At 42.4% G+C, this 25,717-nt stretch overlaps 2 protein-coding genes across 3 annotated transcripts in view; one reads left to right on the top strand and one right to left on the bottom strand.

Moving 5' to 3' along the window:
- LOC132897171 (ankyrin repeat and SAM domain-containing protein 1A-like) overlaps positions 1 to 11,533 on the top strand; it is a 118,004-nt gene extending 106,471 nt beyond the window's left edge. Inside the window, exon 28 of the mRNA XM_060938580.1 lies at positions 11,503 to 11,533. Coding sequence (XP_060794563.1) covers positions 11,503 to 11,518 — 16 coding nt within the window. The 3' untranslated portion in view covers positions 11,519 to 11,533. The remainder of the gene's footprint in view (positions 1 to 11,502) is intronic.
- cpne9 (copine family member IX) overlaps positions 10,076 to 25,717 on the bottom strand; it is a 199,711-nt gene continuing 184,069 nt past the window's right edge. The window contains exons 11-21 of one of the 2 annotated variants that reach the window (XM_060938585.1): positions 24,965 to 25,040; positions 24,775 to 24,828; positions 24,625 to 24,686; positions 22,011 to 22,057; positions 21,700 to 21,881; positions 18,052 to 18,179; positions 17,239 to 17,343; positions 15,287 to 15,389; positions 15,127 to 15,184; positions 12,149 to 12,222; positions 10,076 to 11,018 (exon numbers count right to left, since the gene is read on the bottom strand). In XM_060938585.1, the coding sequence (XP_060794568.1) occupies positions 10,836 to 11,018; positions 12,149 to 12,222; positions 15,127 to 15,184; positions 15,287 to 15,389; positions 17,239 to 17,343; positions 18,052 to 18,179; positions 21,700 to 21,881; positions 22,011 to 22,057; positions 24,625 to 24,686; positions 24,775 to 24,828; positions 24,965 to 25,040 (1,072 nt within the window). In that variant the 3' untranslated portion in view covers positions 10,076 to 10,835. The remainder of the gene's footprint in view (positions 11,019 to 12,148; positions 12,223 to 15,126; positions 15,185 to 15,286; positions 15,390 to 17,238; positions 17,344 to 18,051; positions 18,180 to 21,699; positions 21,882 to 22,010; positions 22,058 to 24,624; positions 24,687 to 24,774; positions 24,829 to 24,964; positions 25,041 to 25,717) is intronic. The other variant, XM_060938586.1, reaches the window with a different exon arrangement.

The raw sequence follows: 25,717 nt of genomic DNA, 5'->3' as shown, positions 1-25,717 counted from the left end.
GAAGGGTGGTTTTGTAAGACGGTGTTTTGAAGTTTCAGAAAGAATGTTTGTGTAAATGCGCTAAAATGCTGAGGAGTAATAAGTGTGCATCAATATCACATTTGAGTTTTCTTACTGTTAGTTATTTAGTGTTAGTCATCCGTCCATCCATCCATCACTCCATCACCAAGGTTGGAGTAGAAGAACTCGAGTGTCCTGCACAGAACCCCAACTGAACTCAACCCCATTGAACACCTTTGGGATGTAACTGGAACCCTGACTGGACCCCAGGCCTCCTCGACATCCCAGCAGCAGTGCCTGACCTCAGTAATGCTCTTGTAGTTGAATGAACACGCCCCCACAGCCACACCCCAAACTCTAGTGGAAAGCCTTCCCAGGAGAGCAGAGCTTACTCCAGCGGGAAAGGAGAACTAAATCTGGAACGAGACGTTCACCAAGCACATACGAGTGTGATGATCAGGTATTCACATACTTTTGACCATGTTTTTATTTATTTTGTACAGGGTCATACTATTGTGTGCCTCCACCTAGCGGACACATCTGCACTTGCACAACCTGATTTTAAAAATTAAAAAAAAGTAATTTACAATTAATTTAATTTATTTGTTTGTTCATTCATTCATCTTCATTCATGAGCTGATTTCTCCTGGTCAGAAGTCGGTTTGTTGTAAATAAATCTTACTGGTTTCAGGTGAGATATGGGTGTAACATGTATGAAGGGACAGAGGACTATAGAGAAGAGCCCGTGCAAGGAACCGTATTTCACAAATACTGTATGAATGTGTTTCTAACACCATAGTTTAACTGAAAGCATGCGTTCGAGCTCAGTGAGGCGAGGACGCGCGGTCCGAAATAAACCTGCTGAACTGTACACGGCCACTCAGATGAGAGCAACAAGAGTACATTTATATTCTTTTTTTTTTTTTTTTATTGTTTTGATTTAATTAAAATTTAATCTTGTTTGAGGGGGAAAAACAACTTTTATATTTTAAATTAAGTTTTCCTGATGAAGCTTTGCTGTGTGTGTGTGTGTGTGTGTGTGTGTGTATAGATGTTTAAATGTTTTTAAAAAAATGTTTGAAACTTTATACTGTATTTCAGAACATTACTTTTCCAATAAAAAGTTAAATGTTCACTGGCGCCATCTGCAGGGGGCACGGACCTTTTTGACCCCCCAAAGATAAAGTTGGGGGGCAAAAACACCCCAATAATGAAAAAAGTAGTAAACAGTACACATGAACTCATGTTAACTGACGATTGAAACCACCTAAACAAATAATAGCCTAGCTTTGAATGCAAAATAAGTAATCTATAGAAACGTCACCTAAAATGTTATGATCGGACATGACCCGCCCCCTTTTCCGCTTGCAATATTCCAATGGTTCGCAGTGAGTGATTGACAGGTTGCACTACGCAAAATTTACACGTCCTTTAGTGCTTTGCGCAGACTTAAGACCTACCTGCGGAGCACCATGACTGCTCCGAGACTGAATCACTTGGCTGTTCTTTACACACGCAAGGAACATACAGACCACATTGATTTGAAAAAAATTACCAATGAGTTCAGCGCTTGTGACAGAAGGAGTGATGTTTTTGCGAAGTTTTAGGGCTGATGGGCTATTAGGGTGAATATGATTTTCTCATGTTCATGAATATGATTTTCTCACTGCCTACTTGTTAATTTCCGTGGCCATGAAAGAGATGTGTTGTTAAAGTTTGTAAGTAAGATTAAAATTAACTTTGTCATATCCATTAACTCTTAACAGAAACTACATTCATGTACAGTTGTCTGCCGAATTCATCTCAAAGAAAATTGCATGAAACTAAATTTGTTTATTGAATAAATTGTTTCATACAATGTTTAAAGTCGTGAGATTTTTTTAATGCATCATAAGTTATCGTTAAAATGGGCGCTTCCCACTTGCAATGGTGAATAGTAATGAATGAAAATGACTTACAACTGAGTCTTTGATATTCAACTACATACACTGCCGATGTCATGACGTCACGGTGCAAGAACATAATTCTGACCCCCCAATGTTGACATGAAGTTGGCGCCTATGTAAATGTTACAGAAGAATGTTTGGATATCAGTATAGAAAGCAATATCTGTAACAGACCAGCTTTTAAGCAAAGAGCGTAAGATCTTTATTGATCTCTGAGAGGTGGAAATTCAGGTGTTGCAGCAGCTCAAGTACAGAATAAAATATAATTATTATACATACAGGACTCTTTTTCCATGGAATAAAACAGTGTTCTGTTCCCTTCTAGTGGGTTTACTGACGGCATGCAGTATTGTTGTCATATCGCTTATCTGCCGTGTATTACGCCGCTCTCCTCAATGGAGAACAAGCGTGCAATATTGTTATAATGTTGCATGCTGTCAAGACAACACAACGTCACACATCAGAGCTCGTGTGAAGATCCAGTGACAACTTTTCTGCTGCGCATGCGCACAATCATTTCTTTATCAGCTGGGAAAGAGAGAAGACGAGGCTAATCCAGTGCTCGGATTAAGTACGAAATAAATAAACTGAAGATGTGCTGAACACCCAAAAGGCTACCAGAACTTCATTAGATATTCTTCATGCTTATTTACAAGAGAGAAACAGATCAACGGACATCGAAAAACTGGAAAAGAGAGCGATAGAAGAAATATTGTCTACTTGGAGGTGAGGAAAAGTGATAGAGACTTTTACAAGAGGACGTCACTCGGGGACTTCACTCAGCAAAACCCTTTTGTTTTGAACAACTGCAGTGGAACAATTAACTCCGACCAAAAGTAACTTTGAGTTTGACCTGTCAACCTGGAGGTCACTTGTATACAAGTTGGGTGGTTGTTCAGGCTTTTTGGACTTGGACCATTTTTATTGTGAGAACTTTGACTTTGTACAGAACATTTGGATCGACAGAACACTGAATTACATTCGATCAGAATCAGCATTCAATATTGGTAAGTTTCCCCCCCATTCTTAACATTTTGTAAAATCTATAATTGTTCCATCGAATGTGTATTATTAATAATAATAATAATAATAATAATAATGGCTTTTTTTCATGGTATATCAGATATATTAACATCCATTATCCGTAAGCACTTATCCTGTTCTACAGGGTCGCAGGCGAGCTGGATCCTATCCCAGCTGACTACGGGTGAAAGGCGGGGTTCACCCTGGACAAGTCGCCAGGTCATCACAGGGCCGACACATAGACACAGACAACCATTCACACTCACATTCACACCTACGCTCAATTTAGAGTCACCAGTTAACCTAACCTGCATGTCTTTGGACTGTGGGGGAAACCGGAGCACCCGGAGGAAACCCACGCGGACACAGGGAGAACATGCAAACTCCACACAGAAAGGCCCTCGCTGGCCAAGGGGCTCGAACCCGGACCTTCTTGCTGTGAGGTGACGGCGCTAACCACTACACCACCGTGATGTATGTTAACATAATATAGAAATTGTGTTGCCCAATCTCAATGGGAAAGTGTCGAAGTGCAGTTGCCCAGCAACGTTGTCCAAAAATTTGCCTCGTTTATCTTTCACCTTTAGAGAGACTGATGCTTGAAGCTTGTAAATGGAGGCGATTTTGTTACAAGAAGAGCTGGCACTGAAAATCACATCTGAGCAAATGCATCTCCAATGAAGCAACCAAAATTGTCAGAAGACTCCCAGGTATAAATGAACAGGTTGACGCATCGATGTCAGCACTGCGACTGATATCATTCAAAGGAATATGTCCAGAAACGTGCCACCTTCAGAGTTGAAACTGCCCTTCAAGGCCTTGGAAACTTTGGATGAAATCAGGATTGTTCTCTCACATGCAAATGCTTCTTATTGATGAAATTTCCACAGTCTCCAAAGACCTTTTTGCAGATGTGGACTGAGCAGATTAAAGGCAGCAAAAAGCCATTTGGAGGCGTGCCAGTGCTGACTGTGGGTGATTTCTTTCAGCTGCCACCATGAGGAAAGGCAAAGGCACTGTGCATCTCTGAGGACCAAATAGTAGACATTTGGAGAGATCACTCCCAAATCAGAACAATAATTGAGTCAGAAGGGGGATGCTACCTTTGCTGAAATGCTCAACAGGTTCCATGTCAAGAAGAAAAAGGAATCATTGTGTGATTGACAGTTTTACCAGTCACTCACATGTTTGCCTTCGAGGCTGACTGCTCATCAGTGTTCCTCAGCACGGTACTGAGACTCTGTCTGTCTGCTCTCTGTTCCAGCATTACCCACGCTCATACAGAAGACGACAGAAAAATGATCAAACAGGAGGAATAAAAAGGCAAGCAGCTTAATTTCAAGGCTGAAAAGGAGATCTTTCTGACACACAGACACACTGCAGCTGTCAGAGGGTGTGCATCACCATCGCAAGAAATGTAGACAGAAGACGGTTTGATAAAGGAACATTTTGGAAAGGTCTTGAAGATTGTAATCAGAATAGGAAAAGATGGCAATCTGTTTGTGGATTGAATTGGCCTGGAGTTGGATAAACCCTGCATTTCGTTGCCTTGTACCTGTGACGTGTGCAATGGCCAAGTTGAATCTAATTTAATCTAATGCTGTGTGTTGCGTTCCTACTGCAGTTATCACAGTCCTGTCTACACCAGGGGCAAACTGTTACTATTAGAGCTGGGACTTGAGCTCAGCCAAACCTTCGCCAGGCACCAAAACAGCAACAGGGTAAAGGATTCTGTAAGGGATTAGCGTCAGGCTGCCAGGTCGCTCCGTTGTGTGGAGCTGCTGATGTTGATTTTAAAAGTAACTCAGTAAATTACACAGGGAAATGAATCCTGAAGTCTGAGTGAAAAATACTGTAGCGAGCGTGCAGCGTAGAAGAAGAGTCTGGAGACAGAAATCTTAGTTTCTCTGCCGTTAGCCTGTAGCTCTCGATAGCACTGGCTTGACTGCTTTAACACTACCTATGAATGCTACACGGGCTGGAAGGTGACTTCACTGCTGCGCTGACGGCGCCGACTTGCGGTTAAGCTCGCGTTGGCCTTCGAGAAGGCTGAGGGCGATTAAATTTTTGGTCCCTCCCACTATAAATCAAAATCTGGTTGGTTAATTCATCTGTCACTTCCTACATAAACAGACACTGCCATGGCCTTCTGTCCCGGTAATGAAGTCCTAACCAATGAGTGAGCAGCTCTAAACTCTTCTCAGCCGAGAGACAACAAACAAAACGATCTCATTGGAGAACTCGATTTTAATGTTTTCAGGACAGTAACCCTTTCATTTCTGAAGCACATTTGATAGAAAATGAGGCCAAATTAGAATTATCTCATTATCTGTAGCCGCTTTATCCTGTTCTACAGGGTCGCAGGCGAGCTGGAGCCTATCGCAGCTGACTACGGGCGAAAGGCGGGGTTCACCCTGGACAAGTCGCCAGATCATCACAGGGCTGACACATAGACACAGACAACCATTCACACTCACATTCACACCTACGCTCAATTTAGAGTCACCAGTTAACTTAACCTGCATGTCTTTGGACTGTGGGGGAAACCGGAGCACCCGGAGGAAACCCACGGGGAGAACATGCAAACTCCACACAGAAAGGCCCTCGCCGGCCACGGGGCTCGAACCCAGGACCTTCTTGCTGTGAGGCGACAGCGCTAACCACTACACCACCATACCGCCCCTCAAATTAGAATTAGAAGAGAATAATTATAATGAAATTATGGAAGAATGAAAAAAATTAAATATCACATTTGAAATGCTTAGATGAGGGGGTGAATACTTTTGTAAGACGCTGTATACTGATGTGTTCTCTTTTTGAGTCTGGTTCCTCTCAAGGTTTCTTCCTCATATCTTCTTGGGGAGTTTTTCCTTGCCACAGTCACCTCTGGCTTTCTCATTAAGGATCTAAATCTGTTACTGGATTTCTGTCAAGCTACAGTATTTCCTGTTTATTATAAAGGCCAAAAAAAAAAGTATTATCTTGGACCTTATTGTGAAGTGCTGACTGAATGAAGTGTTTCCACACCAGCTTTGTTAGAGCTCTGTACATACAACAGGGGAGAATATATTTTAATTATTCTGTCCACATTCACTGGATATGAGCAATCGCGCGCTCTGATTGGCTAGGATATCAGCTCATATACCATGAGTGGAGAAAAACAAAATGGCGGAGCGTGTTACTGAACCAACCGAGGATGAAATAAAAACTCTACTCGAAAACAAAACCCCAAATAATACACAAAAAAGCAACAAAATATGGAATGAAAGGATCTGATGGTAAAAACGTATCTTTTTATTTTTCAAGAATTATCGCATTTTTCACAAATTGCTCCTGTCATTTCGCCGGTTTGTTTACATTCTAAGTGGAAATGATTGTTGGACGTTTTGTATAAAGTTTTTATTTATCGAATTTGATAAATAAAAATACTCTTTCTCAAAATCCAGTGAATGTGTTGAGAATAAAACAGTTATTCCACTCAATCTCGTCGTACACGGATTGTAGACGCCTATCAGCTCAGGTACGACTCGATTTTGTGGAATAACTGTTAAATATTCAGGCCGTTGCTTCACTCACTCTTTGTGGATTTCTTTTCCTCCTCATTTGGTTGTGATTTGATTTTCTGCAGCAGATAAAATTACATTTTGCAGATTTTAGATTTAAATCCTTAAAATTACAAAGCAAATTACAAGTGCAGATGCTATTGATTTGATTTTAATAAAACGTGTTCTGAAATCTGGAATAGGATTTTGAGTTGTTAAACTGCTACCTCTGCCAAAAAGCTTTCTGACAACATGAACCAGACAAACATGCTTTATTTAAAAATGTAATAAGACACTGATGGCAAAGAAAAACTGAAAGTGTCCTTCACGTTCTAACACACTGCGAGCTGAAACGTCTTCTGTATATTTTACCACATTTTGATATCACACTCAGGCATTTTGCACAAATACATGTGATTACGTTGTTTACCACAAGATGGTACACAAGCACAATAAAACTGTACAAATATCACGATATCAGCTGTATGCTGTCTCATTGCATGCAGTTCAGCCATGCAGCATTTGGGTTGGTGGGAAATAGAGAGAACATTCATTAATATCGGAGCAGGTTGTGCAGACGTATACATGCAGACTGCTGTGGAATTACTGCAGCTTTTATAACGAAATAATTACTCCAGCGTCCCGTGTTAGCGGCGGATTCCGTCTGCTGTCTCGTCTCTGACTTCACAAGCGTCTTCAGATTAGATGCCCTTCTCCCAAACGCTGCCAGTATGTCCACCCAGTCTGCCCCAGTTCACTGTGCCTTTCTGCTTCCTCTGGCCACAGCACAGCGTTTATAGTCGTGTCACCGATTTACAAATTACAGGTGTGCGTTCATGTGCTGGTTCGAATACATGACCACATCCATATCCGCAAGATTAACCCTTTACAATACTGCTCCATCACTCATAAGTCACTATGCAGGAAGTAAAACACGTGCGTCGTTGATGAGCAGTTGTTAGGAGGAATTCGTTAATAACGTTGCACTAATTACGGAGTCTTTAATAGTATTTACAGAGTTGACATATCTCTGGAGATGTATACACAGAGCTACTAGCGAACTGTATTTTATTATAACTACTAACCAAGTGCTAATCACGTCTACATTACATTTTACTGTAATAAGGAAGTGCTTTAGACTTGCAGCCAATACCAGAGTCCAGTTAGATTTTTCTCAAATTTCCCCTTCGTGCTCAATAGAAAATTACAATAGTATTAGTTATTTTCTTATTTGGACTGTTCTTGTTAGGAGTTGCCACAGCGGCTCATCATGAGCCACGCATTTGATTTGGCGTAGGTTTTACACCGGCTGCCCTTCCTGACGCGACCCTCCCCAGTCTACCCAGGCTTGGGACTGGCACTAAGTATGCACTGGCTTTTACAACCCCACTGGCTGGGGATTTTACCGAATCTGTAGGAGGAAACCCACGCAGACATGGGGAGAACATGCAAACTCCACACAGAAAGGCAGTGAGATTCGAATCTGGAACCTTCTTGCTGTGAGGCAGCAGTGCTAACCACTACACCGCCATAGTAACACATTACAATACATAAGAAAAATAAGTTGTGATTTTCAAGAAAGCAACAACTTTTGCTCTCTCGATATTGTAAGAAAAATAAGTCACTTGTTCTATTACAGGCGTTTAGCAGGCGCTCTTATCGACGGTAACCGCGAGTTGGCCTAGTGGGTAGCATGTCCATCTCTCAAGCAGGAGATCATGAGTTCTACTCATGGTCAAGTCATACCAAGGACCATTATGAAAATGGTACCTACTGCCATCTGGCAAGGCACGCTGCAATACAGATGCAAGTGGGGAGTCAAACTCTCGCGGTTACCAGAGGACCCGCCCCCCACTGTAACCCTGCCACTATAGGCGGGAGGCTGAGGGCTATCGAAACGGAGATCCACAGGGATGGACTTTAGACTTAACAGTGACATACAGCAAGATCCTGATGTACTCCCAGCAGTGGGCAGTTTGGGGTTCGGTACCTTGCTCAAGAGCGCTTCAGCTATTCCTGCTGCTCTAGGGAATCAAACCAAAAGCATTTTGGTCCCAAAGCTGCTTCTCGAACCATCAGGCCACGGCTTCCCCCACATTAATTCCTAATCACTATGCTTTACCTTCCTCATGGAGATCTACTACCTCATATAACCAAACCTTAATCTCTACCGTGTAAAGTAAAGGTCTATACGAGTTGTTGTTGTTGTTGGTATTATTATTATTATTATTATTATTATTTAACAGCTTTATTGGCCTTCAAACAACAACACTACAAATTTACAAGACATACAAATCAAACAAAACCATGGGGAGGAAAAAAAAAACACAAAGCAAGGTTCAAAAGGGTCGGTGCGAACGGGACCTCGAGTCCCACGCAAGGCCCCTCCCGACTAAAACGTTAAAAATCTCGAAGGACTTGGACAAAAGAAAAACACAAGTAAAATCTATTGTTGCCATTGGCAACCACAATGATGACAGTGTCTCCACGAGCAAGGCCTTTCAGTATCAAAAACATGAATTAACTGATCCGTGTACACATTAGTCACAAAAACCTTGAAAGACTTTCAACTAAGGAAATTACGAGACGTAGTTAATTCCATCTGAGGTTCCAGAGATTATTCTCACACACAGGCTTCCTCAGAGGAGCACAGGGTCGCGGAGGTGTTTTTATTTATTCAGTCAAGGCGTAACAGCAACCTACAAATATAAATGGCTGTAATATAGAAATGAGAAATAAATTAGTTCTTAGTAGTTAAAAGGTGTAACAGGTTTTCAAGGGGACTTTATTATTATTATTATTATTATTATGAAAGCACTTTTTTTTAGTTCTGGTGCACATACATTTGGGTTGGGCATCTGGAGTGTCTACCAATCCACACACTGAAATAAACCACCCAGTCGGGTTCTTTGGTGCTGCTGATTTCAGAAAACGTGCTCCAAGAAGCTGTTCAGATTCGTCTCCTTTATGTCACAAGTGGTGCTCATTAGAATATATATAAAATATAATTGATGAAACGTTCTGAAAGAATAAAGCACTTCAGGATGTGCTGTTCAGGGCAAACAAGATCTTTCGTTCTTTTTCTCAACAGTATCTATGATTTCTGTTTATAAAACGTCCATTTAGAAATAGCTGCACTTATTTACACCACGTGTTCTCTGTGAAGGGGTGAAGGGCGGATCTGTACGAGTTCACGGACAGGTTTAAGAGGAAAAGAAAACAGAGATTGAGAGCGTAAGAGTGAAGGCAAAACTGGAGGCTGAAGAAGGAAGCGGAGATAAAAATGATTATTCTGTCCACATTGACTGGATATAAGCAATCGTGCGCTCTGATTGGCTACTCTACTACTAGGATATCAGCTCATATACCATTAGTAGAGAAAAACAAAATGGCAGCGCGTGTTGCTGAACCAACCGAGGACGAAATAAAAACTCGACTCAAAAACAAAACCCCAAATAATACAAAAAAAGCAACAAAATATGGAATGAAAGTATTTGATGGTCAGAACTTATCTTTTTTTTTCAGTAATTATTATTATTGCATTTTTCACAAATTGTTCGTCATTTCGCCGGTTTGTTTACATTCTTCATCTTTAAGCATTAAAATTTGTTGATTTATTTTTAGACTGGCTCAGAAGCTCAAAGAAGTTTGAAAATGACAGAACTGAAATGTCCGAGGAAGAATTAAATAAATGTCTAAAGCTGTTCTATTCCTCGGCAAGACGGCACTTTCTACAAAAAAAACAACACTAAAGTCAACTCGTGCCGCCATCGACAGGTTTTTAAGAAATCCACTCGGAGGAAATGATTCGGTCAGACGTTTTGTATAAAGTTTTTATTGATCGAATTTGCTAAAAATAAAAATGCTCTGTTTCTCAAAATCCAGTGAATGTGGACAGAATAAAACAGTTTTTCCTCTCAATCTCATCGTACACGGATTATAGACGCCTATCAGCTCAGGTATGACTTGATTTTTTGGAATAACTGTTAAATAGCCATTAGGTGCTGCACTACATGTTAAAGACGTACCTACACGTGTGCATGTGTTAAACCGTCCATCGCGGACACGTGGCAACAGCACGTAGAGACTGTGGGAGCCGTACAGAAACATCATACAGTCCATCCATAAACGACAAGACATTACGTAAAACCTGAGTCAGTGCAAACCCATGATAAACAAGGTGATCATTAGCATTAAAGAGTGATGAGTACATACAACTAGACTATATTATTATTATTACAGTTATTATTTCAGTTAGTCATGGATCAATATAAAGGTATTATATCCAGTTAATCTGCAGTGTGAACAGGAGCCTGATCTGGGATCAGAGATGTACGTGGATATGCGGTGGAGGAGAGCGAGACAGAGCAGGTCTGGGTTCGATGCCACGGCTCTTCATGAAAGACAGCAGCTGCTCAGGGATCTCAGCCAGTACATCCTTGGCCAGACGAGCCATGCTTAGCACCTGATTTCCCGAGCGGTCGATGTAGTCCCTGAACGGCACAAACTGACAGACACATACAGGACCATGATCTAAAACAAGACGCAAGTAAATACAGCTGAGAATATCAACCAGAAGTGGGTGGTGAGCAGGTATCAAATAAGTTTGTGGCTGTGTTATTAGTCTGGTCTCACACACACACACACACACACACACACACACACAGAGTAGTTGGAGTCACAGTGGTTTGGCAGCTTTATAGCTTTACAGTTCAATTCAATATACACAATATACAGTTCAACTGAATGGAACCCAATGTGGCCTTCTGTTCTGCTGTTGCATGCTGAGATGCTTTTCTGCTCACCACGGTTGTAAAGAGTGATTATGAGTTACTATATCCTTCCTGGAAAAAAAGCTTGACCCAATCTGTCCATTTCCCTCTGAGCCTCTCTTATCAACAAGGCGTTTGTTTACTTTCCCCCCACAGAACTGTCGCTCACTCACTCAATGGTTGTTTTTTGTTTTCTGCACCATTCTGTGTAAACTCTAGAGACTGTTGTGTGTGAAAACCCCAGGAGATCAGCAGCTTCTGAAATACTCAAACCAGTCCATCTGGATCAAACCAACACCCATACCACAGTGAGAGAAAGTCACACTGTGAGATCACAATGTTTCCTGTTCTGATGTTTGAACATTGTGAACATTAACTGAAGCTCCTGATTTGATGCATCGTGCTGCTGTCGAGGGATCGGCTGATTACAGAACTGCATCAAACTGCAGGTGGTGTATTATGGATGGCCGGTGAGTGTATACGAATTGGTCATAGGTCTATATTAATGTGCTTGTTCTAATTATTGTTTCTTTACTGACGGCTACATACATCACACTGATGCGTCCAGGACACAGATGGCATCATGAAATTTAAGCCTTATAAATTGACATGGGGACGTTTTCTGATATGTGGGTTCTGAAGCAACTGATGATTTTTTTTAGTACAGTAATTTCAGGAAATGTTGTGTGTAACCATGACAAGCACAGCTAGAATGAAATTGGACGTTACCAATTTGGACATTACCAACTGCAGGACTGTTGGTGCTCAGAAATGACTGACGTTCCTGTTCACCGGCTATTGAATATTTCACTAATTAGATAATAAGCTGTATCAGGTGTAGTAAAGCTGGTGTCATGATGAGCACCTGAACAATATCCCGTTCAGCAATACGGCCTCGGGAGGACACCCGCACCTCGTCACCATCCAACTCCTCCATCGCTGGATAAAGAGAGACAAATACAGCTTTCTTCTCATTAACACACAAATGGCAAATAACTGAAAAAGCTAGTTGTTTTTTATAATATATATACAGTCAAGCCATAAAGTCTGCACACCCCTTTCACCGCCTCCACGTTTTATTACGTTACAGACTTATTCTACAATAGATTGAGTTCAGTTTTTGTCACAAAATTCTACACAAAGTAGCCCATAATGACAAAGTGAACGCAGGTTTTTAGACATTTGTGCTAATTTATTAAAAATCAAAATGTAAAATATCATATGTACACCAGTGTGCACACCCTTTGCTATAACACCCAAAAGTGAGCTGAGGTGCATTTTGTTTCCACTGATACTGCTTGAGATGTTTCTACAACTTAATTGGAGTCCACCTGTGGTAAATTCAGTTGATTGGACATGATTGGGATTGCCAACACCTGCCTGTATACGGTCCCACAGTTAACAGGGCATGTCAGAGCAAACTCCAAGCCAAGGGGCAAAGGAGTTATCTGCAGACCTCAGAAACAGGATTGGGTCAAGACATAGATCTGGAGAAGGGTACAGAAAAATTGCTGCAGCTTTACAGGTCCCAAAGATCACAGTGGCCACCATCATTCATAAATGGAAGAAGTTTGGAACCACCAAGAATCTTCCTAGACCTGGCCGCCCAGCCAAACTGAGTGATCGGGGAAGACGGGTCTTGGCCAGGGAGGTGAGCAGGAACCCAAGGGTCACTCTGACGGAGCTCCAGCGTATCCTTGTAGAGATGGGAGAACCTTCAGAAGATCAACCATCCAGGCAGCACTCCACAAATCAGGTCTTTATGGTAGAATGGCCAGACGGAAGCCACTCCTTAGTAAAAGGCACGTGACAGCCTGCTTGGAGTTTGCCAAAAGGCACCTAGAGGACTCTCAAACCATAAGAAACAAGATTCTCTGGTCTGATGAAACTAAAATGGAACTTTTTGGCCTGAATACCATCCCTACAGTGAAGCATGGCGATGGCAGCATCATGATGTGGGGATGTTTTTCAGCAGTGGGAATGGGGTGACTAATCCTGATAGAGGGAAAGATGAATGGAGCTAAGTACATCGAGATCCTTGAAGAAAACCTGCTCCAGAGCGCTCTGTACCTCAGACTGGGGCGAAAGTTTACCTTCCAACATGACATTGACCCGAAACACACAGCCAAGAGAACAAAGGAGTGGCTTCAGAGAAAGTCTGTGAACGTCCTTGAGGGGCCCAGCCAGAGCCCAGACCTGAATCCAACTGAACATCTGTGGAAGAAGCTGAAAATGGCTGTGTACCAATGCTCCCCATCCAACCTGATAGAGCTTGCAAGGATATGCCAAGAGGAATGGGCAAAAATGTCCAGAAACAAGTGTGCCAAGCTCATAGCTTCTTTCCTAAGATGGCTTGAAGCTGTAATTGCTGCCAAAGGTGCATCAACCAAGTATTAGGCTAAGGGTGTGTACAGATATGTAACCCCTAAATAACCTACTTTTGTCAGTAAAATAAAATTGCATATTTTCTAAAAACCTGTTTTCACTTCGTAATTATTAGTGATTGTGTGTAGCTGTTTGAGGCAAAAACTGAACTCAATCTATTGTAGAATAAGTCTGTAATGTAATAAAACATGGAGAAGGTGAAAGGGGTGTGGAGACTTTCCGGCTCGATTGTATACTGTATATCCCTCATCAAAAAATTCCCGTGCAGGGATTGGCCAAGGATGGCTCACATGACGACATAAAATAATTCCATCATCTCATCTCATTATCTGTAGCCGCTTTATCCTGTTCTACAGGGTCGCAGGTGAGCTGGATCCTATCCCAGCTGACTACGGGCGAAAGGCGGGGTTCACCCTGGACAAGTCGCCAGGTCATCACAGGGCTGACACATAGACACAGACAACCATTCACACTCACATTCACACCTACGCTCAATTTAGAGTCACCAGTTAACCTAACCTGCATGTCTTTGGACTGTGGGGGAAACCGGAGCACCCGGAGGAAACCCACGCGGACACAGGGAGAACATGCAAACTCCGCACAGAAAGGCCCTCGCCGGCCACGGGGCTCGAACCCGGACCTTCTTGCTGTGAGGCGACAGCGCTAACCACTACACCACCGTGCCGCCCGCGATAATAATAATAATTCTTGAAAAAATAAAAGATACATTCTTACCATCAAATACTTTTGTTGCTTTGTTTTCGAGTCGAGTTTTTTTTTCGTCCTCAGTTGGTTCAGCAACACGCTGTGCCATTTTGTTTTTCTTTACTCATGGTATACAAGCTGATATCCTAGTAGTAGAGTAGCCAATCAGAGCATGTGATTGCTCAAATCCAGTGAATGTGGACAGAATAAAAATCAAATATATCATGCACTGAGAGGCTCCAGGAATTACGGATTCTCTTCAGTGACCAGCATAGTATTATTTTCTTTGGGGCTGAACCTCTCACAAATTAGCACTCTACCGGTCACCTCAGAGAATCCATAATTTCAACTGAAGCCTCTCAGTGCTTGGTATATTTGATTACAACATGTACACACAAGTTACTGACGTTTTGTTGAGGGCAGAAATACAACCTGCCACCTTCGACTCTTTTCCTAAGGAAAGGATAATGACTATGATTCAGCCATCCTCGACCCTGCACGCAATTTATATCATTTACTGTATATACTGTCTGTATTAATGCACCTGTTATACATTAGTACATTACATTAGCTATGAGTTTTAAACCCAGACAGGTTTCTGAGGCACTGAAACACAGGTCTGTGTGATGCGTTAGAGTTTTCACTTTCCTGGTTTGTATAAACACAAATATATTTGTTCAAATGATGTGTATTTATCTGCACTATCTTATCATCTACACCAGCGCAGCTCAGAAATTCAAAATCTACACTCACCATCAAATTCAGCAGGCCCCACCCCGACAATGATGATCGACATGGGCAGGGAAGAAGCCTACACACAGAGAGAGAGAGAGAGAGAGAGAGTTTCATTTTACTGAAAGAGCTCGCATTTGGCAGGTGCAGTAAAGGATGATGGTGGAAGAAAGAGACGCACATTGACCACGGCCTCTTTAGTCTGCACCATGTCAGAGATGACTCCATCTGTGATCATGAGCAACACAAAGTACTGCGAGCCGTCCGTCACACCCGCCGCGGCCCTGTGAGAGAAGGAACAAGCCTTTATACCGGAGGCATACAACCATGAACGCAGAAACACTCTTCCAAAGATTTTTCCTCTCATTTGAAAATGAAATGACGGTGAATGCCGCTTGTCAGTTGACATGACGTTGACTGGAGAATAGAACGCTTTTAAAGCTATTAGGCAGTTCCAGCAGGACGGATGTACCGTTTAAACTCATGCTGACTTGAAAAGAACAAGTTGAGCATCTGTATGATTGTAAGTCTGCGTATCTGTTTGAGTTCTTTTCTCACCGAGACGATAAATTCATACAGAGCATCAGTGAGAGTCACAGCTGGTGTTTTTTTTCTTTTTATGCATTTTTACAAAAATTCATTTTCATTTGATTACACTTTTAAATTTTATTGATGCATCCTTTTCCAGTTTCTATTGCTAACCACTATATGGTCAAAAGTATGCGGACGATGCCCCGTGCACAAATAGAGCTCCATGAAGACATGGTTTGCCAAAGTTGGAGTAGAAGAACTCAAGTGTCCTGCACAGAGTCCTGACTGAACTCAACCCTACTGAACCCCAGACATCACCCTCACCCAACATCAGTGTCTGATCTCACTAATGCTCTCGTGTCTGAATGATCACAAATCCCCACAGCAACGCCCCAAAATCTAGTGGAAAGCCTTCCCAGAAGAGTGGAGGTTATTATTATAATTATTCTCTCCACATTCGCTGGATATGAGCAATCGTGCGCTCTGATTGGCTACTCTACTACTAGGATATCAGCTCATATACTGTGAGTAGAGAAAAACAAAATGGTGGTTGCTGAACCAACCGAGGACGAAATAAAAACTCTACTCGAAAATAAAACCCCAAAAAAGCAACAAAATAGGGAATGAAAGTATTTCATGGAAAGAAATACTTATTTCTTTCCATTATTATTATTATTATTATTATTATTATTATCGCCTTTTTCACAAATTGTTCCTGTCATTTCACCGGTTTGTTTACATTCTTCATCTTTAAGCGTTAAAATTTGTTGAATTTTTTTTTAGTCTGGTTCAAAAGCTCAAAGAAGTTTGAAAATTACAGAACTGAAATGTCCGAGGAAGAATTAAATAAATGTCTAAAGCTATTCTATACCTCGGCACGACAGCAAGACGGCACTTTCTACAAAAAACAAAACAAAACACTGAAGTCAATTTGTGGAGGTTTTTAAGAAATCTGCCTCAGCGGAAATGATTGTTGGACATTTTATATAAGGTTTTTATTGATCGAATTTGCCAAAAATAAAAATGCTCTGTTTCTCAAAATCCAGTGAATGTGGATAGAATAAAACAGTTACTCCACTCAATCTCGTCGTAGATGGATTATCATTAACTATCAGCTCATGTACGACTCGATTTTGTGGAATAACTGTTAAATATTATTATAACAGTAAAAGAGGAACTAAATCTGGAATGGGATTTTTAACAAGTACATACGGATGTATACATGCTGCCGTAGCAACACATACTATCGGTGTTATTGTATGGAGCAGAGTGTTGGAGGATTACTCAAGAAGACTCTCCATATTCCAGACATCACGCCTGAGGAGAAAAAGCTGCAAGATCTACTGACCAACACGAATATCTCATCAAACACTCTTAGAAAGAATAAAACAAGATGACATTCTAACAATGATCAAATGGAGAGGATGGAAATGGTTTGGGTGTCTCAAGAAAACACCGGAAGAACGTCAGCAGAATGGCAGCAAGGTGGACTCCTGACCGCGGTAAGAGACGTAGAGGACAGCCAAAGGAAACATGGAGAAGAGCAATACTGAAGGAAGCAAAGGAACTGGGGAAGTCTGTGGAAGAACTAGGATTACTTACAGAGGACCAGGAGAGATGGAAGTCTTTCGTGTCGGCCCTAAGCGCCACTGAGGTGTACAGGATGATGATGATGATGATGATGATGATATATGGATGTAAATTAATCTAAAAGAAAACAAAACACTAAAATAGGGTATTGAAAGCAAGAAAGCGCAATTACTTTTAGAAAAGAGCTTGTGAGAAGCCAAAGAAGGGCTGAAAATAACATTCCTCAGAGCCGAGCCCAGCCGTACACTGACGCCCTTGAACTATTCTACATCAATAACAATCTCTAAATCTTTCCTCACTTAGCCGGAGCACCGTGATGCCGCTCTGGTGCCGTTATTAAATGTAAGCAGCTCGAGATCGATCAGCGGGGCCTCTGAAATCCCTCCTTTGCAACCCTGCAGTAAGGAAGGATCCGAGAGTTTCTGGCTCTCTTTATTGGCGGATTTTCTCACATCTGATAAATCTGTGCACCAACGATGATTAAAATAAAACCGAGTTGAAAGAACTGAAGCCTACAGCGTATCTGTTACGGTGTGCAGTTCTGTCTAAGAGGATATACAGGACACTGGTGCATGCCAGTCTGAAAAAGTTTCATGTATTGAGCTTCTCCCCCTTTGGCTTCACTTCAGCCTTCTGGAAAGCACTAACGACGCTGAGAGCACGCTCAGTATTCAGACAGAGTTTGAGGGGTATGTGAGTGTTCAGAGCTGCTGGAGACTTGGAGCTGAGCTTATTAATCAAACTAATGGAGAGGGATTGAGAGTTCGCAACAAATAAAGTGAACGAGAGAGAGAGAGTGCAAGGATAAGGGAGAAAGTTGCTTACTCTGCCACCTGGCTGATGACAGGAGCAAAGTTGGTGGGTCCGTAGAGCTGCACTGTTCGCAGACATTCGTAATAGGCTTCCAGAACTCCCTCGATTCCCACGCAGTTAGCATTCTCACAGTCCGAGTTCTACAGGAGGAGAAAAGTCGGTTACACTGAATTTTCAGATACAGAATTCCAAAAGGAGTTATAGCAGGAATAAAACTCTAGGGGGCGTGCTATTATAGGAAAATAATGATCAGTGATGGGGTGGGGTGGTGTGGCCTGAAACAAAGTGGATATGACACGGTTGCACTTCATATCTTTGCGTCACCGTGTAACATTCTTTATATTATATGGACACGTCCACACAAAAAAACACACAAGTGAATCAAAAGAATCAAAATTTGCCTCAGAAATGAAAGGGTTAGTGTCCTGAAAACATTAAAATCGAGTTCTCCAATGAGATTGTTTTTGTTTGTTTGTTGTCTCTCGGCTGAGCAGAGTTTAGAGCTGCTCACTCACTGGTTAGGACTTCATTGCCGGGACAGAAGGCCATGGCAGTGTATGTTTATGTAGGAAGTGACAGATGAATTAACCAATCAGATTTTGATTTATAGTGGGAGGGACCAAAAATGTATCGCCCTCAGCCTTCTCGAAGGCCAACGCGAGCTTAACCGTGAGTCGGCGCCGTCAGCGCAGCAGTGAAGTCCCCTTCCAGCCGGTGTAGCGTTCATCAGTAGTGTTAGCGAATGCTAATAAAGTGCTCAAGCCAGTGCTATCGAGAGCTACAGGCTAACGACCGAGAAATTAAGATTTCTGTCTCCAGACTCTTCTTCCATGCACACCTAGTAAAGTTATAATTTCACATGAATAAAGTTTTTTTTTTTTTTTTTTTTTTTGTGAACTTCCCTAAATCTCTCTCTTGTAAAATGTGTTAATTTGTTGGGTTCTGTTAACGGTTCCACTATTGTTTCTGATGGGGTGTTAGTGTAGTGGGCAGTGGGTAGACTTTGCTTGGTGCCGGTCCAGAATGGAGATGTAAGGCACCTCCTTCCCTCCACTAGCCTGGGTGTACACCTTGGGCAAGTGTTAGCACACCCTTAGCCTCCCTTGGTCAGGGATACGGCCTGTGTTACTACACCCTATTTGGCGGTTCTGCTGGTCAATCTGGTGGCAGTCCTGGAAACCTGGCAGTCCTGTCAGTCAACCCGGCTGCAGTTCTGGCTCAAGACCCCAGTGGTGGAACAGGCAGTAGATGGGTAGCAACTCTACTGGCTGCTAAAGCTGATGCTGGCTGCAGTAAATGCCGACTCCCAATCGTTTTAGTTCTCCTTGCCACTGGACCTAAGTCCCCACTTTGCTAAGTAATGTGCGGTGGCTGTCGTGCAGCAGCCTCTCCACTTTAATAGATTTCACACGCTGGCGTTCTCTTAAATCTAGGATCGGCCTCGTCAGCCATCTGTGGGCCCACAAACAATAAGAGAACCATCCTACTCGTTCATGAGTGATAGCCAACGATGATGATGAATTAGTGTAACACACTTGTGGATGTTATCGTGCTTGGGATGTTTGGAAAGGGGCAAACTGGCTTCATGAATCCTGAATGGATAATATTCTTTAATACAGTATTTTTTTTCCCAAGATATGATGTTTATTTTTTGATGTAAGAATGTTTTGACACACATCCGCTGTTTGTATCGGATCAAATATGTAAATTAGTGTCGTAAAATTCCATGTGAAAAGTCGAGTGTTGGTCTGAGTAGCCCTTTGGCTGGGCGCTAACTGGTGTATGATGTCAGGATGCTGGAGTCCTTTCCCTCGTCTCTGTGTGCTGACAAATGAACTCTTCACCTCCTCGGCATCATCTATTAGCCATACAGAGACTTTTAGTGATTAGAGTAACTGACTGGTTCTAGTCGGTTACACACTCGCCCCAGGACTTTTCACTCAGGGCCCGTTTACACGAGGACGCTGTCGGGTAAAAACGACTAAATATTTTATCAGAAGTGCCTTTCGTTTACACGAGGACGGCGTTTCCGAGGCTGAAAAACGGATAAAATTGAAAACGCCTTCCAAAGTGGATAAGTTTAAAAACGGCCCCCATTGCGTATCCGTCTAAACTACCCAATACGCGAAACTCTGCTTGGATCTGCTCACGTCGGGTACGCGTTTACGTCATACATGTGTCATATACTGTACATGCCAGCCCGGGAAGTAAGAAAGTAAGTGAGGGTGTCGTGGCTCAGATGGCTAAGGCACCATACCATAAAATCCAGGGACCCAGGTTCGGTTCCGACCCGAGGTCATTTCCCGATCCCTCCCCGTCTCTTTCTCCCACTCATTTCCTGTCTCTCTACACTGTCCTATCCAAAAAAAAAAAGTAAGAGCATGTCTGATTACACCCGATCCAACAGACCTTCAAGCTGCTCTGTGTTTTAATGCAGTAGATGTGTTTTCCTGCTCACCCGCCCAGCTGGAGCTCCTCAGTTTGGTGTCGCCAAGTTACACACGCACGCGCGCGCCGCCTATTCAAGCCGCTCGTGAAACCATAAACCCGAGACTGAAAACAAAACTAGCAGCCGAACGGGTTTATTTTGCTGAGATGGACACTGCCTTTTCTCTTCTTCACCGAAACAAGAGTGAGTGTCACTTAATAAAGGCAGATTAAAAGAGTTTCGGTTTGCTCCTGCTCCTCCCTCGAGCACTACAGTACCTCAGCCGGACCGGTGTTCGGTAAAGTTATCCTAGCAAGTTCTCATACAGACCGTTTTATTATTCAAAATAAGTCATTACAAATTATTTGACTCGGCCAAAGACTCGACCAATACGCACAAAACATAAAAATCGGCAAATGCGTGAAATTCTCACCGATTTTCTATCAGCCCAGCTGATCGGTGGGACAAAACTACCGTTGAATTTTCCTACCCTCCTGGATTTCGCGCATGTGTAGTAGGCTTGGTAGGATAACTTGACAGAACAGCGGCGCAGATGTGCAGATCAGACAAGACGGAAGACGTTGCGCATGCGTGCAGACATAGCGGAGACATTTATGCGTCACCGTATAGACGCAGATTTCCTCCTTGAAAACGGTCGTGTAGACGCGGAAAAAAGTGAGAACAAAAACGGACTTTTGCGTTTTTGTTTTATACCGTCCCCGTGTAAAGTGGGCCTCAGACTTAAGTATCCGTTTCCCTGTGTAATTTACCGAGTTGGCTAAGTTTTGGCTGAGCTGACGTCCCAGCTCTAAGAGTAACGATTCACCACTGATCACATTTTGGAAAAAAAAAATTAGTTTTTAAAAAAAATCAAAATATAGATTTGCATTTTTAATGTTATTACAACCTCATCATGTTATATCAAAGTTTCAAACAGAAAATGGTGGGTTTTATGCTCCCAATTTTTTTTTTTGTAAAGAAAATAAAATTTTTTTCCCTCAAGTTTCTCACAGTGGACTTATTGCATTTTGGTCCCAAGCTCTTCAAGTACTTCTGTAATAATTCTTTAACTTTACAGTCGATGCTTTAATGTTATTCATTTCTCCTGAATAATTGATAGCAGTAAGTGAGTAAAATGTATTATGTATAAAACCAACAATAAACCTAATCAACAAATATTATAAGCAAATGTATTTGCATATTTAAAGGTGTAACGTTCAGGTGCAGCTCACCAGAGGAAAAGCATGCGAGACGTTTCCATCAGGAGGAAGTTTAGCTCCAAACCCATAAGCAGGGAAGAGTTTGTCACTGTCGTAATCCTGAATGATTTCACCAACTGCTTTTAAGGCCATTGCGTAGGCGTTCATCTGATACGGACTCATGTAGTGGAGAGATGTAGGCTGGGCGGGGTTACCTGCAGTGTGAACACCACACACACACACACACTGACTGCATGTTGCAATACACTGTAAGCAAATCCTGAAGTTATAAAATAAATCCAGAAGGACAGATGCCAGGAATAATAATAGAAATTGAAGCTCACCGTTGGAAGTGGTGAAGTCTATAGCGACTGTGAAGTTCAGCTGAGTCCTGTTTTAAAATATAAACAATTTTCAGCTGTTGAATTTGGAAATGTTGTCAATAGCTGTATTACATCTGACTGACTGGAATAAACAGACACTCAGAAATGTCTTTATATTGGCTCCCATTCATCAATCTTTTAGTAAAGTTGTGTGGAAATGTTTGCGAAAGTTTGGTTGATTTTCTTCACACTTGCATGTCACGTGCACAGACAGCTCGGAGCATGAAGTGAACGATCACACTCTCAGAAAATAAAGTACCTTTAGGGGTACAATGGCTCGTCACTGGGGCAGTACCCTCTAAGGTACTTATTTGTACCCTTTCTCTACTGCTTGGGAAAATATGCATATCTTTTTGGCCCTGAAAAAGGACACATGGTTACCTCGAAGTCCAATAATGAGCACTAGGGAGTATATTAGTGTAGATTGTACCTTGGGGGACAGAAATGGACTCCGACTGTACCCCTGTTTCTAACAGTGCAGGGTAAAGGCTGGAAGATAGAAGTGGAAGTTATTTTGACTCACTTCTATGCAAGAAGGTGGTTTTGGGTTTGAACCTCGTGGCCGACTGGGGCCTTTCTGTATGGAATTTTGCATGTTCTACCAGTACCTTCATGGGTTTGCTCCGGTTTCCTCCGACAGTCCAAAGACTTGCGGATAAGGTCAACTGGCTACTCTAAATTGCCCATCGGTGTGAGTGTGATGGTTGTTTGTCTCTGTGTTAGTCCTGTGATTGATTGGTGACTTGCCCAGAGTGAACCCTGACTCTCACCCGAAGTCAGCTGGGACTGGTTCCAGATTGACCTGTGACCCTGAAGTATAAGCGGTATACGTAACGGATGGATGGATGCACAGACAGATTGACCTATCCTCCGTTTTATTTATCTTAATTTATGGGTTTGTTTTGGCGCACCTTTATTTTTTATATTCTTTAAATAATGCAGTTAATGCAAAACAAGGTGGTACGGTGGTGTAGTGGTTAGCGCTGTCGTCTCACAGCAAGAAGGTTCTGGGTTCAAGCCCAGCAGCCGGCGAGGGCCTTTCTGTGCGGAGTTTGCATGTCGTCCGCGTGGGTTTCCTCCGTGTGCTCCGGTTTCCCCCAAAGACATGCAGGTTAGGTTAACTGGTGACTCTAAGTTGTACTTCTAGTCCCTGACCAAATGAACTAGCATGAGGATGTGTTTTTGATTGAGGCTCCAAAACATTTCTTTAAGTTGCTCCGGATAAGGACGTCTCCTAAACACCATAAATGTAATAAAAACAAGATCAACTGTGAGCTACTGCTCACTTACATATCCCACGCTCTCGCTTATATCAGAACGCAAGCAATCGAAGGAATAGGACACTTATGAATGTTGACTTCAACAAATAATGAACCCTGAAACAAGTAAGTAAAGAGCAGTGTCTCTCCCCAGGGATTTCAAACAGCATCCTGGTAAACTGACATTTTGAAATAGCATTTTGTTTCTTGAAATAGCGTCAAAATCCACCCTATGTGTTTCTTAAATACATTCAGTCGGTAAACAGGAAATCGATGTTGGACAGAACTGAAAACGGTAAACACGGTATAGAACCCCATGTTGAAGCTCGGTACCAAATATCAAGCAGGTGTGATTTGTAGTTGCTGAGAAAAGTGTTTATGAAAATTTTCTAAATCGATGCTATATGTTTCGTAAATACATTTGGTCGGTAAACAGGAAGTTGAGGTGCGACAGACCTGAAAATGGTAAACACAGTATAGAACCCCAAGCTGAAGTTTGGTACCAAGTGGCTATGATTTGTGGTTGCTGAGAAAAATGGTGTTTTGGACGAATGGAGATATGGACAGAGGTAAACTAGTATTCCCCCTCCAGAGTGGGGGGTCTCATCTCATCTCATTATCTGTAGCCGCTTTATCCTTCTACAGGGTCGCAGGCAAGCTGGAGCCTATCCCAGCTGACTACGGGCGAAAGGCGGGGTTCACCCTGGACAAGTCGCCAGGTCATCACAGGGCTGACACATAGACACAGACAACCATTCACACTCACATTCACACCTACGGTCAATTTAGAGTCACCAGTTAACCTAACCTGCATGTCTTTGGACTGTGGGGGAAACCGGAGCACCCGGAGGAAACCCACGCGGACACGGGGAGAACATGCAAACTCCACACAGAAAGGCCCTCGCCGGCCACGGGGCTCGAACCCAGGACCTTCTTGCTGTGAGGCGACAGTGCTAACCACTACACCACCGTGCCGCCCCCCAGAGTGGGGGTGTAATAAGCAATTCAATCTCAACAGTATGATTCCAGATATACATGTGCAATGATAACCCATGCTAATGATATGATTTGAAGTTGAGGTTTACATCAGTTAGTCTTCTTATGTGTATATTTACACACACTCAGGAACACGAGTCAGATACGAACTTTTTTGTTGTTGTTTTTCCCCCCTAAATTTTAAGGCTTTTCATAAATACTAAATTTCTTGCATGGTCATACGAATGATTTATTCGTAAATCTGTTCACATTCAACTTGATCAATGAGGCCCATTGTCCAGAATAATACAGGTGCATAAACATCTCAACTCGGCTCTCACCCGCCCCTGATGAAGTCCACAAACGTGTACTCCGATTCCACTTTGAAGGACAAAAGTGTCACCTGGAGAGAGGATGAGAGATTAGACATTAAGGGTAATTATGAAAATTAATGTATAGAAGAGTATAATTTGACAGTGTATCCTACTTACTGTGCCAGAGTTTATATATTTCTTTTTCCTGCCTTTCTTTTTGGGGTTGAGGACCTGAAATGAGATACGTCAAAGGCTAAAAAATGAGCTCGATGACTGCAGGGCTTCGTTAGTCAGCAGGTTCTTTCTTCCTCAAGAAGCAAACAGACCTGGAATTATCATGAATGGTGCGTGGAGCATTTTGTCTCACCTCATAAACATTAAACTGGCTCTGGCCTCGAGACAGCTCTCTGTAGCTGGTGGTAAACTCACCAATAAAATCATGACTAAAGAACAAAACAAATAAATAAATTGGATTAAATAAGGAATAGATGACTGCACAGTGATCTGCTGGTGAGCATGTTTTCTTTAAGTACAATCAGCAGCCTTGTTATGTTTCTGGAACATTAATACTTTTAGCCAGTCACTGACCAATCAGTATGATGTCATCAGCACGGTTTCCCCTAGAAAAACTGGAAAGAGTCGCGGCCGCCTGAGTGCAGCGAGGTGCACAGAGTACACCACCACAGACAGTGTGTAACGTCGAGGGGGCACGCTCCCCTGGAAAATTTTGAAATATAAGGGTTCATTTTGTGTCTTCTGGTGACATCTAGAGCTGATTTTTACCAGTTCAACATGTTGGGGGGGGGGGGCTATATTTTACCTATTATTTTACTGAATCCCCACCCTAAAAACAGAAAAAAAAAACCCACACAACCTCAGTCAATGCAATACCCTCTCGCATCTCACAAGCAGTGACCTGTTCCAACGCAGACCGTAGTTTTTTACATCAAACAAAGTGAATGGTGATGCGACATCGCACAAGTTCAAATACTGACCGTTAAATTTTGCCGATAGTGCAAATGACTAAATCTTCTCACTGTCAGACTCGAGCTGGTCAGCATCATGCAGCGAACTGGCCGTCGCAGTCTCACAACGATGGTCTGCCACTACTGCTGAGTTG

Source organism: Neoarius graeffei, chromosome 13, assembly GCF_027579695.1.
Source record: "Neoarius graeffei isolate fNeoGra1 chromosome 13, fNeoGra1.pri, whole genome shotgun sequence".
Taxonomy (NCBI): Eukaryota; Metazoa; Chordata; class Actinopteri; order Siluriformes; family Ariidae; genus Neoarius; species Neoarius graeffei.
This window is presented reverse-complemented; position numbering and strand designations above follow the sequence as displayed.